The sequence below is a fragment of the Lithobates pipiens genome, unplaced genomic scaffold, assembly GCF_037356315.1.
Source record: "Lithobates pipiens isolate NorthernLeopardFrog02 unplaced genomic scaffold, aLitPip1_a1.2 Scaffold_30, whole genome shotgun sequence".
Lineage (NCBI taxonomy): Eukaryota > Metazoa > Chordata > Amphibia > Anura > Ranidae > Lithobates > Lithobates pipiens.
In genome coordinates, this window is record NW_027507791.1 from 39509927 (window position 1) to 39524163 (window position 14237).

Consider the following 14237-nt stretch of genomic DNA (forward strand, 5'->3'; position numbering starts at 1 on the left):
TTCCTGGCCGGCCAGGTAGCGTGCTCGGACAAGGGTCTGTTGTGGACTTTGGGGGGGACCCCCACGCCGATTTTTTTCGGCGTTGGGGTTCCCCTTTAAGTACATTCCAGGCGGCGGAGCCCGCGACGTCTCCGTCGCGGGCCCCGCCTACCTGCACACGCGCTCGAAATGAGCGGACTGTTGCCTCGTGTATGGGCGAGTCCGTTCATTTCAAAAGTTGCGCGGACTTAGTACGACGAACAAAGTTTGCCGTATTTGTCCGCTCAAAAAGTGCCGTGTGTGGGCGTGTTCGTTCATTCAAAAGTTTGAGCGGACTGTTTGATGAACTTAGTTTCGGCAGACAGTCCCCGCGTGTGTACGCGGCCTTACACAGCACATGTCTTCTGGTTCCTGCATAAGATGTTCTGATCAGTCCAATTGCCTGAAGCAATCAAACTCCATTAAAAGGATTTCAGGATTTTTTTTGTATCCATTGTGGAAGGATTAGATCTTACGTCAAGGTTTTATAACTATCTGTGACCCCCCACTGGGGTGATTCACCCTCTTTGTCTAGGCGACCAATGTCACCGTTCTATTCTATTTGTTTCTATTATATTCTCGTCTTTTCTGTTCTTTTATTTTCTATTCTATTTTGTTCTGTTTTACACTATTATATTATATTCTTTTATTTTATGTTATATTCTTTTCTAGTCCATTTTTTTTTCTATTCTATTCCTTTATCTTCTATTTTATTTTGTTCTCTTTGGAAATTGGAATACGTTTTTGAATTTGAATTTGAAAACTATTTGAATTCGAAAACTTTCTGAATTCAAAATCTATTACAATTTGAAAACCATTCAAAAATATAGACAAGTTCAACGATACCTGGCAACCTTGGATCATTTTCAGGTATTCTTCGACATTTGATTCAGTCTCTGATACAGACCTAAAGAAGGACCAAACAAGGGTACCCAACCTATTACTGGCTCTCTTCCTCTCCCCTGACCCCCCCCCCCCCCACCTTTTCTTTTTTTCTCTCTTTCTCAATGTGTCATCCATTAAAAGGTGACACTCTATCTCTCTATCTTTTACCTTTATTACTGGTTCTATAGGGCTACTTAGGCTCACTTAAAGCATTTATAGATGATATTCTAGATATATGATTGATCACTAGTAGTTATATCGGGAAACATCCCATAAAGGTGAAAAATCCACCATTGAAACCTTCGTAGTACAAATTGTTCTGTTTTATGCTAATGATAAATATATTCTGTAAGGTTTATACAAATGCTTTACTGATTGTATCCATGCTTAATTTTGAAATAAACTTTTAAATGATAAAAAAAAGAAAACCATTCAAAAATTATTCGAATTAGAATTTCGTCTGAATTTTTTTTTCGTTATTTCTGATTCATTTAACCACTTCAGTACCAACACTTGAATATCAACACTTATACACCTTCCTACCCAGGCCAATTTTCAGGGCTGTCGCAAATTGAATGACAATTGTGCGATCGTGCTACGATGCACCCAAACACATTTTTTATCATTTTGTTCCCACAAATAGAGCTTTTTTTGGTGGTATTTGATCACCTCTGCAATTTTTATTTTTTGCGCAAACAAATAAAAAAAAAGACAATTTAAAGAAAATTTAACAAAAAAAATAGTTTTTCTTTGTTTCTGTTAATTTTTTTTGTAAATAAGTACGTTTTCTTCTTCAATGATGGACACTGATATGGCTGCATTGATGGGCACTGATAAGGCGGCACTGATGGGCACCAATGATGTGTCACTGAGGGCCACTGATGATGGGCACTGATAGGCGTCACTGATGGGTACTGATAGGTGGCACTGGTATGCAGCACTGATGGGCACTCATAGGTGGCACTGATGGGCACTTATGGGTGGGCACTGATGGTCATGTATGGGCACTGATGGGTGGCACTGATGACACTGATGGGTGGCATTGCTGGGCATCACTGATTTTTATTGTGCTATAGAGGTGCCAGTCAGTGCCTATTTGTGGGAACTGATTGGCATATGCTGGGCATTTATTTTCACATGTGGATGGCCATGGGGGATGTACCTGGCCATCCACATGTTAGGTGCTTCCCTGGTGGTCCTGACGGCTTCCCCAGTGGTCCAGTGTGGGCATCCGAGGGGGGGGGGGGGGCTGCGCTGATAAATAATCAGTACAGACCCCCCCTGCCAATCGGCTCTCCTCTACTCGTACCTGTCAGATGCGAGTGATTAAAATCCTCTTCCTGTTTACATTGTGATCAGTTGTGATACGACACAGCTGATCATGTGGTAAAGAGCCTCCAACGGAGGTTCTTTACTGAGATCGGTGTAGCGATCACACCGCACCACCGTTCGCCATGATGCGCCCGGCCATGAACTTGACCACCGCCCGGCCATCATTCTGCTATAGGCCGGGCGGGAAGTGGTTAAATTTAGTACTATTGTAATTTGGAAATTTGGATACATCCACATTTCCTGAAAAACTAAAATTCATACTCAGATGTATTAATTGTCAGAAAAAGGCCTATTTGTCTCTTGTCTTTGACTGAATTGAATGCCAAAAGACCTAAATTCAGAGACACAAGCCACAAGAAGGCAAAAACAAAAAAGAATTGGTGCTAATATGGGGAAAATGGGGTAAGAGTTCACAATAGAAAGTCCATAGATATAAACTAAGGTCCACATGAAGAGAAGCTCACTGTTGTGGCAGCTCAGTCTGGGAGTAAGAAGCCGCTCTGTGAGGGCACAAGGAGGAAGAGACAAATGCCAACTAATGCCAATAAAGTTCCTTAACCACTTCCCGACCGCCGCACGACGATGTACGTCGACAGAATGGCACGGGCAGGCATATTGGCGTACATGTACGTCCCTGCCTTCCCGCGGGTCGGGGGCCCGATCGGGCCCCCGCCCGGTGCCCGCGGTGGTCGGTATTCGTTCGGGAGCGATCCCGGACGAGGGGACGGCCATTCATTCATGGCCACCCCCTCGCGATCGCTCCCGACGAATGAAAATGCTCCGTGACATCACTTCCTCTCCTGTAATGTAAACACAGGAGAGGAAGTGATGTAATCTCTCCTCCGTGTCGGTATTTTTCGTTCCGACACCGAGGAGAGAGGATCGGTGAGTTGCACCAACACGACACTACACAGTAGAACATGCCAGGCACACTCACACCCCCCCGATCACCCCCCCAATTACCCCTGCCCCCCAGTCACAGTGACACCAATGTCATTTTTTTTTTTTTTTTTGCATTGGTGTCATTTGTGACTGTAATAACTGTTAGGGCAGTTAGGGTTAGCCCCCTTTAGTTCTAATGTACCCCCCTAAACCCCCCAATAAAGGTTTAACCCCGTGATCACCCCCCGTCGCCAGTGTCACTAAGGCTGGGTTCACATTGCAGCGGTTTATGAGAGCGAATGTGATTCGCACCGCACTGCAGTGCAAATCACATCCGATCTCTGTGTGATTCGAGTTCAGCCATTCACCGCACCCGCCACACCCGCCGCACCCGCCGCAAATTCGCACGGGACCCTTTTTTTGGTCCGCAGCATAATCGGATCGCATGGGTGTTCACACCATGCGATCCGAGTTTGCAGATCGCACTGCGATATGCGAACTGATCTGGGGGTGTCATTAACATTTCACTGACACTCCCAGCAGTTCGCATAGGGCAGTGTGAACTGCCGCCGGGAGGCATGCGATGCGGGAACCCGCCACGGATTCGTGGCGTTCCCGCATCGCTCCAGTGTGAACCCAGCCTAATAAGCGATCGCTGTATTAGTGTCACAGGTGACGCTAGTTAGGCAGGTAGGTATTTAGGTTCGCCGCAGCTTTTTATAGCGCCAGGGACCCCCATATACTACCGCATAAAGCCCCCTGATTGCCCCCTAGTTAACCCTTTCACCAGTGATCACCATATAACTGTTACAGGTGACGCTGGTTGGTTAGTTATTTTTTTATAGTTTCAGGGCACCCGCCATTTATTACCTAATAAAGGTTTAACCCCCTGATCACCCAGCGGGTGTCATTTGTGACTGTAATAACTGTTAGGGCAGTTAGGGTTAGCCCCCTTTAGTTCTAAGGTACCCCCCTAACCCCCCAATAAAGGTTTAACCCCGTGATCACCCCCCGTCGCCAGTGTCACTAAGGCTGGGTTCACATTGCAGCGGTTTATGAGAACGGATGTGATTCGCACCGCACTGCAGTGCAAATCACATCCGATCTCTGTGCGATTCGAGTTCAGCCATACAGATAGTATGGCTGAATTCGTGTCGCACCCGCCGCACCCGCCGCACCCGCCGCACCCGCCGCAAACTCGCACGGGACCCTTTTTTTGGTCCGCAGCAGAATCGGATCGCATGGGTGTTCACACCATGCGATCTGAGTTTGCAGATCGCACTGCGATATGCGAACTGATCTGGGGTGTCATTAACATTTCACTGACCCTCCCAGCAGTTCGCATAGGGCAGTGTGAACTGCCGCCGGGAGGCATGCGATGCGGGAACCCGCCGCGGATTCGTGGCGTTCCCACATCGCTCCAGTGTGAACCCAGCCTAATAAGCGATCATTTTTCTGATCGCTGTATTAGTGTCACAGGTGACGCTAGTTAGGCAGGTAGGTATTTAGGTTCGCTGCAGCTTTTTATAGCGCCAGGGACCCCCATATACTACCGCATAAAGCCCCCTGATTGCCCCCTAGTTAACCCTTTCACCAGTGATCACCATATAACTGTTACAGGTGACGCTGGTTGGTTAGTTATTTTTTTATAGTTTCAGGGCACCCGCCATTTATTACCTAGTCTCACTAGTGTACCCCTAAATTTAGGGGTGTCTACTTTCCAAAATGGGGTCATTTGGGGGGGTTTGTGCCATCTTGGCATTTTATGGCCTTCAAAACTGTAACGCCCTTAGAAAGCCTGAAGGCGGTGCTTGGTTTTCGGGGCCCCGTACGCGGCTAGGCTCCCAAAAAGTCCCACATATGTGGTATCCCCGTACTCAGGAGAAGCAGCAGAATTTATTTTGGGGTGTCATTTCACATATGACCATGGCATGCGTGAGCAATATATCTTTTAGTGACAACTTTGTGAAAAAAAAATAAAAAAAAAAAGTTTGTAATTTTCCCGCAACTTGTGGCAAAATATAAAATATTCCATGGACTCAACATGCCTCTCAGCACATAGCTTGGGGTGTCTAATTTCTAAAATGGGGTCATTTGTGGGGGTTTTGTGCCATCTTGGCATTTTATGGCCTTCAAAACTGTAATAGGTAGTGAGGAGTGAAGTCAAATATTTACGCCCTTAGAAAACCTGAAGGCGGTTCTTGGTTTTCGGGGGCCCCGTACGCGGCTAGGCTCCCAAAAAATCCCACACATGTGGTATCCCCGTACTCAGGAGAAGCAGCAGAATTTATTTTGGGGTGTCATTTCACATATGCCCATAGCATGTGTGAGCAATATATCATTTAGTGACAACTTTGTGAAAAAAAAATAAAAAAAAATTAAAGTTTGTAATTTTTCCGCAACTTGTGGCAAAATATAAAATATTCCATGGACTCAACATGCCTCTCAGCAAATAGCTTGGGGTGTCTACTTTCTAAAATGGGGTCATTTGTGGGGGGTTTGTGCCATCTTGGCATTTTATGGCCTTCAAAACTGTAATAGGTAGTGAGAAGTGAAATCAAAAATTTACGCCCTTAGAAAGCCTGAAGGCGGTGCTTGGTTTTCGGGGCCCCGTACGCGGCTAGGCTCCCAAAAAGTCCCACATATGTGGTATCCCCGTACTCAGGAGAAGCAGCAGAATTTATTTTGGGGTGTCATTTCACATATGCCCATGGCATGCGTGAGCAATATATCATTTAGTGACAACTTTGTGTAAAAAAAATAAAAATAAAATGTTGTCATTATTCAATCGCTTGAGGCAAAAAAATAAAATATTCAATGGGCTCAACATGCCACTTATCAATTTCCTTAGGGGGTCTACTTTCCAAAATGGGGTCATTTGGGGGGGTTTTGTACTGCCCTGCCATTTTAGTACCTCAAGAAATGAGATAGGCAGTCGTTAACTAAAAGCTGCGTAAATTCCAGAAAACGTACCTTAGTTTGTAGATGTGACAACTTTTGCGCAAACCAATAAATATACAATTATTGACTTTTTTTTTACCAAAGACATGTGGCTGAATACATTTTGGCCTAAATGTATGACTAAAATTGAGTTTATTGGATTTTTCTAATAACAAAAATTAGAAAATATCATTTTTTTTCAAAATTTGCGGTCTTTTTACGTTTATATCGCAAAAAATAAAAATCGCAGAGGCAATCAAATACCATCAAAAGAAAGCTCTATTTGTGGGAAGAAAAGGACGCAAATTTTGTTTGGGTACAACATTGCATGACCGCGCAATTACCAGTTAAAGCAGCGCAGTGCCAAATTGTAAAAAGACCTCTGGTCATTTACCAGCAAAATGGTCCGGTCTGAAAGTGGTTAAATAAAGGTAAAAAAATATCACTCACAGAGTCAAATCTCAGCTCTGTATAAAAGGGTCCTTGCCATCACTAAACCCAGTCTCGGCCTGAAGAAGGAGCTCCGCAAACGCGTTGCCACGTCTTTGCATCACAACCAGTTGTGACGCAACATCTGCCAGGCTCTTTGTTCCATGCATACAGGAGGCCTTGAGAGCCTCCAAGGCTTCTAACAGCTTGGACCGCAGCCCTCGAACCCCAGAAGGATGTAGCCCGGGTTTAGTGACGGCAAGGACCTTTTTATACAACGCTACATGCTTGAGGATTTACTCTTTTTGTGAGCGATATTCTTTTGCCTTTATTAAAGTAACTTTATTGCTACACTTAGTTGCCGCAAAGTAGGCTTCTAAACATTTGGGCTAAAGCCCTCAGGTATGGAGCTTGACATTGACTAGTGGCAGCACCGTTTACTGACAGCATCAACAAGTCCAAATACAAAGACACAATCCACAGTAAAATGTCCTTACAAATGTGTAAACATTTCATCAGTTTTGAACTTTGGACATTTCAGATGAACTTAATTTTTATCCGAATTCAAATCTAAGCTCTATGGCCTTTCCCCACAAGTATTTCTGTGATACATTCAAATAAATATTTAAACTCAATTATGTTAAAAAATTTAGCTAACCCGCACAATAGTAACCCACACTGTTTTTGTATAGATCAACCTTTCTCAACCTTTTCAACAGAGAGGAACCCTTGAAATAGTTCTCCGGTCTCGGGTAACCCCTGCTAAAAATGAGAAATCTCATTCTCATGATACATTAGTGTGATGGTGAGTGGGAAGAATGGTCCTTACACTTGTGGTCATTGGGAAGAATTACCTCCTTACAGATAGCTAGATAGATCAATGGTGTCGGTGGGAACTTATCTGAGAGGCAGAAATTGGCCAATGCTGAAGGAACCCCAAGCAACCTCTGGAGGAACCCTGGTTGAGAATCACTGGTATAGACCTTTAGAACTGCATTAAAGCAAAGAAAACACACGATCTGTCTCCTCTCGGCTCCAGAGTGATGCCGTGTGGGCACGCACCCTTGACCGCCGGGAAGCCGAGGACCTCATATGCCAGCCGTTCGGGATGGCAGAGCCACTTTGCAGCCCTCATATTACAATACACGGGATGGGAAGTGGTTAAACCTGAAGATTAAAAATGGATGTGTTCCACAATTTTTGTCATACCACATTTCTGTGGTGTTTTGGATTTTTTCCCCGTGATCAAGTTTTTCACATATTGTGTATGGACTTGTTTGGATCTGTTTTTCTTTATCTGTTTTGTCCATCAGATATCACATGCTATATGGACTCACTTTTTTGTTCTTTTTGTCAATCAGGATTCAATTGTTTATTATTGCATTTTGTCACTAATGTTTTTTAACTACTTCCCACCCGGCCAATGTATATATACGGCCGGGTGGGAGCTCTCTACTTCTGAGTGGACGTTCTTGAACGTCCTTCAGAAGTAGAGGGGAAAACTTTGAAGAACATGAGGAGCACTACATGAACAAGCAAGGGAGGCCCGGCTTACATGTTTTTCACATGAATTGTGCTTTATCAAAGACCACTGGTGAAGAATCTGGGCAAAATTCCAGCGACTCCTACGGGAGTAAGCGCTGCATGTCATATATTGCAGCTTAACAATTTAGTGGCTACATTTGTTTTCTTTTTAGGCTTTATTCCCTCTTTTCTCTCCTGGTTATCCGGTCAGTAACATGCCTCCTGAATTAGAGCGCCCCCCCACTCTGGATGAAGGAGAGCACAGAGGGCAGATTTGGACAACAGCCTTGTCAGTCTGGGGGGGGGGGGGGGTTAGAAGTACTAGAAGATTTATATACAGTAAAACAGATTGGAGCCAAACTCCACCAGTTAATACTTTATATTCAGTTACAGCAAACATATTTTTCTTTCTGGGATAAAGGTTTTACATAAACAAATAAAAGCTGATCATTGTAAGGACTCCTGTCTGTGTTATATGGTCTGTCTCATCCTTGTAACTTCAAGAGAGCTTTTCTGTTGAAAAACAACTGACCTTACTGACCGGATTACCAGATGAAAATAGATTAAAAATCCTAAACTAATACAACCATTGTATGTAATTAGCAAGCTGCAATATAATAAATGTTTGCTTTGGGGTTTAAATACTGGTTTATTGCAAAGTTATTAACAAGATTATAATCAATGATCCAAACCTGTTCACTATTTCTCATTAGTATTATTGTATTTATGACACATTATCCAGTATCAGGTTTGTACTCACCAGATCTTCCCACGTTCAAAGCTGAAAAGCCAAAATGCACTTCTTAGAAAATATTTTGTACAGTACATGTCATTAAAACATATCTAATGCATTTCAATCATTTATCTTTCTTTCATTTTCAGTTAGAAATTATAAAAAAAAATTATAACAAAGATGTTTGGATCCCAATTTCCTCAGGTCACCAGAAGAAGATCAGAACTTCCACTCTCTCTTAGATGACAAGCTATGGTTTGAAGAGGTTGTGTTAAGCAACCAGACATTTGTGTTGCCATTCCACCATTGGGTAGGCATCAGCTGCCCTTTTATTCACCCCATAAGCCCCCTTACAAAGTGGACATGTTTATTTACCCATCAGAACATTCTATGAATCCATCATAACCCCCCTTACCAAGACACTTCTATTGTACCTTACGTAGCCACCAGCCAACCCACCACCTCTTTATGAAGCTTATTTCAACCAGCACCTTTCTCTTCACTCTTATGCAGTTCCAGTGACATAACTACTAGAACCGAACTATGAAACCTCCAGATCCCCCCTTACTAACCAAGCAACCAGTCCGCCCAACCCTTTATAAGCTGTAAAAGTTCAGGAGTGGAGTTACTGGGATTCTGAGATGTACTGTGGATGTGAATATAACTTAAAACAATATTTCAATGACATGAGGTAAGGAGCACTCAGCAGTAGACCGAGGAGACATACCCCGGTATCATGCCCTAGCATTGCCCCCACCTTACTACAGTTTTCTCCTTAGAGCTGACAGTCATCTTATGTCTTCATTTACTTTGGCAATTAAAACAAAGCTCTTCTGAAAATCACATTTGTGGGTCTGACTTTTCTAGATAAATGGGAAACATGCAGCCTGTATGACAACAAGACCACAAACACAGCTTACAAGAAATACTTATAAAGTAGCATGAGTCACAAATATGCTCTGCCCAGATGCCAAGAGCTCATTTTTACAATATGCAATCCACCATCACTGAGAGTGGATTATACTAAACAATTGTAACATATTGTATTTCTCGTGGAACAAAATAAATCATACATTCCCCTTTAGATGGTGAACACAAAGTAAGAAGAAGAAGAAGAAGAAGAAAAAGAAGAAGAAGAAGTGTCGTCATACTTTGTCCACAACAGATGCAACTATAATGCTTGTGTTTAAAGGAAAATCCTCCAACAGGCTCATAGTAAGGAGTTTTTTTTTTGTGTTTCACACAATCTCAAAGAAAAGACACTCAGCTCAGAATATAATAATAAAATACTCAGAATGAAAAAAAAAAACAAAAAAGATCTTCCTACTTACAAAGGAGCACGATGGCGAGAAAGACAGACATTGTAGACGGGACCTTGAAGTTGTGACTGTCCTTCTGAGAAGCAGAAGTTTTGTCCGTCTTCGCACTTCCTGAACTTTATGTAAAGACATTTCACAAGAGCTAAAACCAATGTCGTAAGAAGGTAGAAAGAGGAATAATCTGTTGTGGCCAATCAGATCTCAGGTCTGCCTCATCTGATATGAGACATGCTAGACAAAACTCATATTACATTTGGACACTGCTGACCTTTTACACAGGTTTGCTGGTCTAGTTAGTTCATATGATAGTAAAGACCTTGTTTGGAGTCCATTGTTGTCACTTTGGCAAGGTTTGGCTTCCATTGCTATCTTACTGAATAGTACACTCGGGTGACACCATACAAACAATCCTTTTTGCAGATGAATTGTAAACACAGGCTGGAGCCTACAGGCAATACTTTGGGGCAGATGTACAGATAAAAATAGAAACAGGTGATCTTTTTGGTTGGGTGTACCAATATGAATTGTAAACTTGGTTACAACCTACAGGAAATCCTATGATGTAGATGTACCAATAGAAATTGTAAACTCAAGTTACAACCTACAGGCAATACTTTGGGTAAGACATACTGGTAGGAATAGAAATGAGAGCACCCTTTTGGGGGAAATATGCTGATAAGACTAGTAAAGACTCTATAGTATTCCTCTTTTGGCTGCTATATATACTGGGCCAGCATAGACAGTAACTGTTGCTACCAGAAGATAGAGGGCTATGATGTGCAATGAGGGAGGGGGCTGTGCTAAGGAATCAACACTAATGGAGTAGTTAATTTTTTTACCAAATTCAAAGGCACATTGAAAGTGAATAATACATAGGGCGCATGCCCCTATCGCGGGAGATGGCTGCCTGAACTCCACGCTCCACGCCACCGGGCGCTAAAGATCCAGCTCACAGAGCACAGACTCCACTCAGACATGACTCCAGCCCCTATGATCTAGGAGCTCCAGCCCCTATGATCCCGCATACTGCCAGGCACCTGGGGGTATGTACAAGGGACACAAAAATAAACAAAAAGTAAAGATACAGCCAAAAGCCTCCCTCACTGTGGGGAAAGGCAAGATGGAGCCTGAGCCTCCTGAGCTTGATGATATCACGAGGCTCTCGACGGCTGGTCCAGCTTCCCCAATGGATAGCCTGCTGCTGCAGTTCCCCACTGATCTTGTAAGTCCAGCTTATACTGACTCAATGACACTGCTCTCAAAATTCCGCTCTATAGTGCGGGGTGAAAGATCCACGGCCTCCAGCAAGCTCTCTTCTAATCTCATGCAAGGTCTTAAAGAGATAGACCACCGCACAAACCAGAGCAGCAGATGAACTTAACCACTACTGTGCTAGAGGGACATGAAGATGAAGTGGATAGGCTGAATGCTGAACTTACAGTCAATGGCAGCCATAAGGAAAAGCGTTATTCGAGCCAGTCTTTATTTCAGATTTATTTTTGCCATAAGATGATTTTTTTAAATAAAAAAACAATTAAAATTCTCCTTTGCATAGATGGTAGAATGGTGAACTTGAAGGCTTACATGATAAGCTTGAGGATGCTGAAAATAGGGCCCGCAGGCACAATCTCCGAATACACGGGGTCCCAGAGGTTATAACAGACCTGCAAGGTCCCGCCACAGCCTTTTTCCATTAACTAGCATCTGAGCTGCCACTAGAGCGTCTGGAATTCGATTGGATTCACAGAACCCTTGCTCCTAAACCTACGGATGGCCCTCCCAGGGATGTTATTATAAAATGACACTTTACCGCACTAAAGAGAGGCTTCTGCAAGCGGCAGGAGAATGCCCTGATCTTTCCTTCCAGAACTATTCTCTCCAGTTGTTCACAGATCTTTCTCCAGTCACGATCGCAAAGCGACGGAACCTGAAACCATATCTACAGATCCTACAGAAGGTGTTCAGAGTATGGTCAAGACAAGCCAGGTCAGTAAAGCAGGAGCCAATGGAGTAGACAGAAGCGGGGGTCAGGGGACAAGCCAAGGCAGGTGAAGGTGTTCAGAGAATGGTCAAGACAAGCCAGGTCTGGAGCCAATCAGTAAAGCAGGAGCCAATGGAGCAGACAGAAGCAAGGGTCAGGGGACAAGCCAAGGTTGATGTAGGTGTTCAGAGAATGGTCAAGACATGCCGGGGCAGCCAAGGTAGGTGAAGGTGTTCAGAGAATGGTCAAGACAAGCCAGGTCTGGAGCCGATCAGTAAAGCAGGAGCCAATGGAGCAGACAGAAGCAAGGGTCGGGGACAAGCCAAGGTTGATGTAGGTGTTCAGAGAATGGTCAAGACAAGCTGGGGCAGAAACCCGAAACAGGATATAGATTTACAGGGTCAAAGGTTACACAGACAAAGCAGCACTGATGCTGAGCACTGGCTGAGTTTAAATAGCCTGTTTGTCACCAGCATCTGTCACAGAAGCATGCAAGTACCAGCGTGTAGGAAAATGTGCAAGGGCACGTGTGTGCATATGCATTAGCCAGTAGAAAATTCCTTTGAGCACGAGAGGGAACATGTATTAGCCTGTGCACAAAAGTCCATCCAGAGAAGTTATCTCCTTTATTTGTAAGCCTTTCCTTACACATAATTTATTAAAAAGAAAAATGCTGTACGTACTGTGAGGGGGTTAGCTCGGTAGCGGGTGTGTGTGACCCCCTGGATGGGTTCACAACACAAAGTCAGGCACAGCAGACAGCGGTGTAGGTGCAAAAAACAAAAGATCCGGTTTATTTAGGCTACATGCAGTGATACATATAACAGCCAAACAAAATAAAACAAGAAAATAAATCCTGGTCAGCTTGACCTCTAACTACACACGTAGACTCCCTGTCTAATAACTGGGTGCAGCCTTGTGCTGCCCCAGTCCCTGTCTCTATTGTAGGGGTTTGCCACACAGGCGTTAACTCACCGCACAGAACAGATCTCAGACTCCCCAGTCTATACACACAAAACTGGTTCCAGGATGGAGCATCTCCCTATGCATGCTGTTTTTTTTTTGTAGAGGCCTTAATGAGCCCACTTACTACAGCTGGGCTCATTAACTCTTCCCCTCTAATTGTAAAAGTCTGCATAAAGCCTGAATCTAGGACACACATATTTACCATCCTGGATACAACCAGGTGACTTTACCTGCGTGCTGCCACATACCCCCCCCTCTTGTTTCAACCTTGGGGTTGTAACACCAGCAGTCAGACATGCATGTATCCGAGACAAAGCATCCACATTCCCCATTTTAACACCAGGGCAATGCTTAACTGTAAAGTTAAATTCCTGTAGGGCCAGGAACCACCTATTTACCCTCCTATTGGTCTCCTTGTTCTGAGCCATCCACTTTAAAGGAGCGTGATCAGTCACCAGGTCAAAGTGCCTACCTAGCAGATAGTACCGAAGGGAATCTAGAGCCCACTTCACTGCTAAACATTCCTTCTCAATCGTGGAGTAATTTACCTCATGGGACTTTAACTTCCTGCTGAGGTAAATGACTGGGTGCTCTTCCCCGTTCCAGACCTGGGATAACACTGCTCCTAACCCAACGTCTGATGCATCAGTTTGTACAACAAAGTCCTTAGAGAAGTCTGGTGAGTACAACACTGGCTGGCTACATAAGGCTGTTTTTAAGGACTGAAATGCTTCCTCAGCCTCTGGGGACCATTTAACCATAACCAACTCTTTCCCTTTTGTCAGGTTGGTGAGGGGCACAGCCTGAGAAGCAAAATGGGGAATGAATCGTCGATAATAGCCAGCGATTCCCAGAAAGGCTCGTACCTGTTTCTTGCTGTTGGGACGTGGCCAACTCTGTATGGCCTCGACTTTATTGACTTGGGGTTTTATCACCCCCCTCCCAATAGTGTACCCAAGATATTTGGCCTCCTCCTGTCCAATGGTACACTTCTTTGGATTGGCCGTAAACCCAGCTTCCCGGATAGAGTCTAGGACTGCTTGTACTTTTGGCAAATGTGAGACCCAGTCTGTGCTATGGATAATCACATCATCCAGGTAAGCTGCAGCATATTTCTGATGGGGCCTCAGAATCTTATCCATTTTCCGCTGGAATGTTGCCGGTGCATTCTGTAACCCAAACGGCATTCTCTTATATTGGAATGCCCCATCTGGGGTTACAAACGCAG

General features: G+C 44.0%; 1 protein-coding gene across 2 annotated transcripts in view; it reads right to left on the reverse strand.

Moving 5' to 3' along the window:
- Window positions 1-10163, reverse strand: part of LOC143942662 (high affinity immunoglobulin gamma Fc receptor I-like) — a 46180-nt gene extending 36017 nt beyond the window's left edge. For both annotated transcript variants that reach the window (XM_077464040.1, XM_077464041.1), the window contains exons 1-2: window positions 10075-10163; window positions 8771-8791 (exon numbers count right to left, since the gene is read on the reverse strand). In XM_077464040.1, coding sequence (XP_077320166.1) covers window positions 8771-8791; window positions 10075-10105 — 52 coding nt within the window. In that variant the 5' untranslated portion in view covers window positions 10106-10163. The remainder of the gene's footprint in view (window positions 1-8770; window positions 8792-10074) is intronic.
- Between the last annotated feature and the right edge of the window lie 4074 nt (window positions 10164-14237).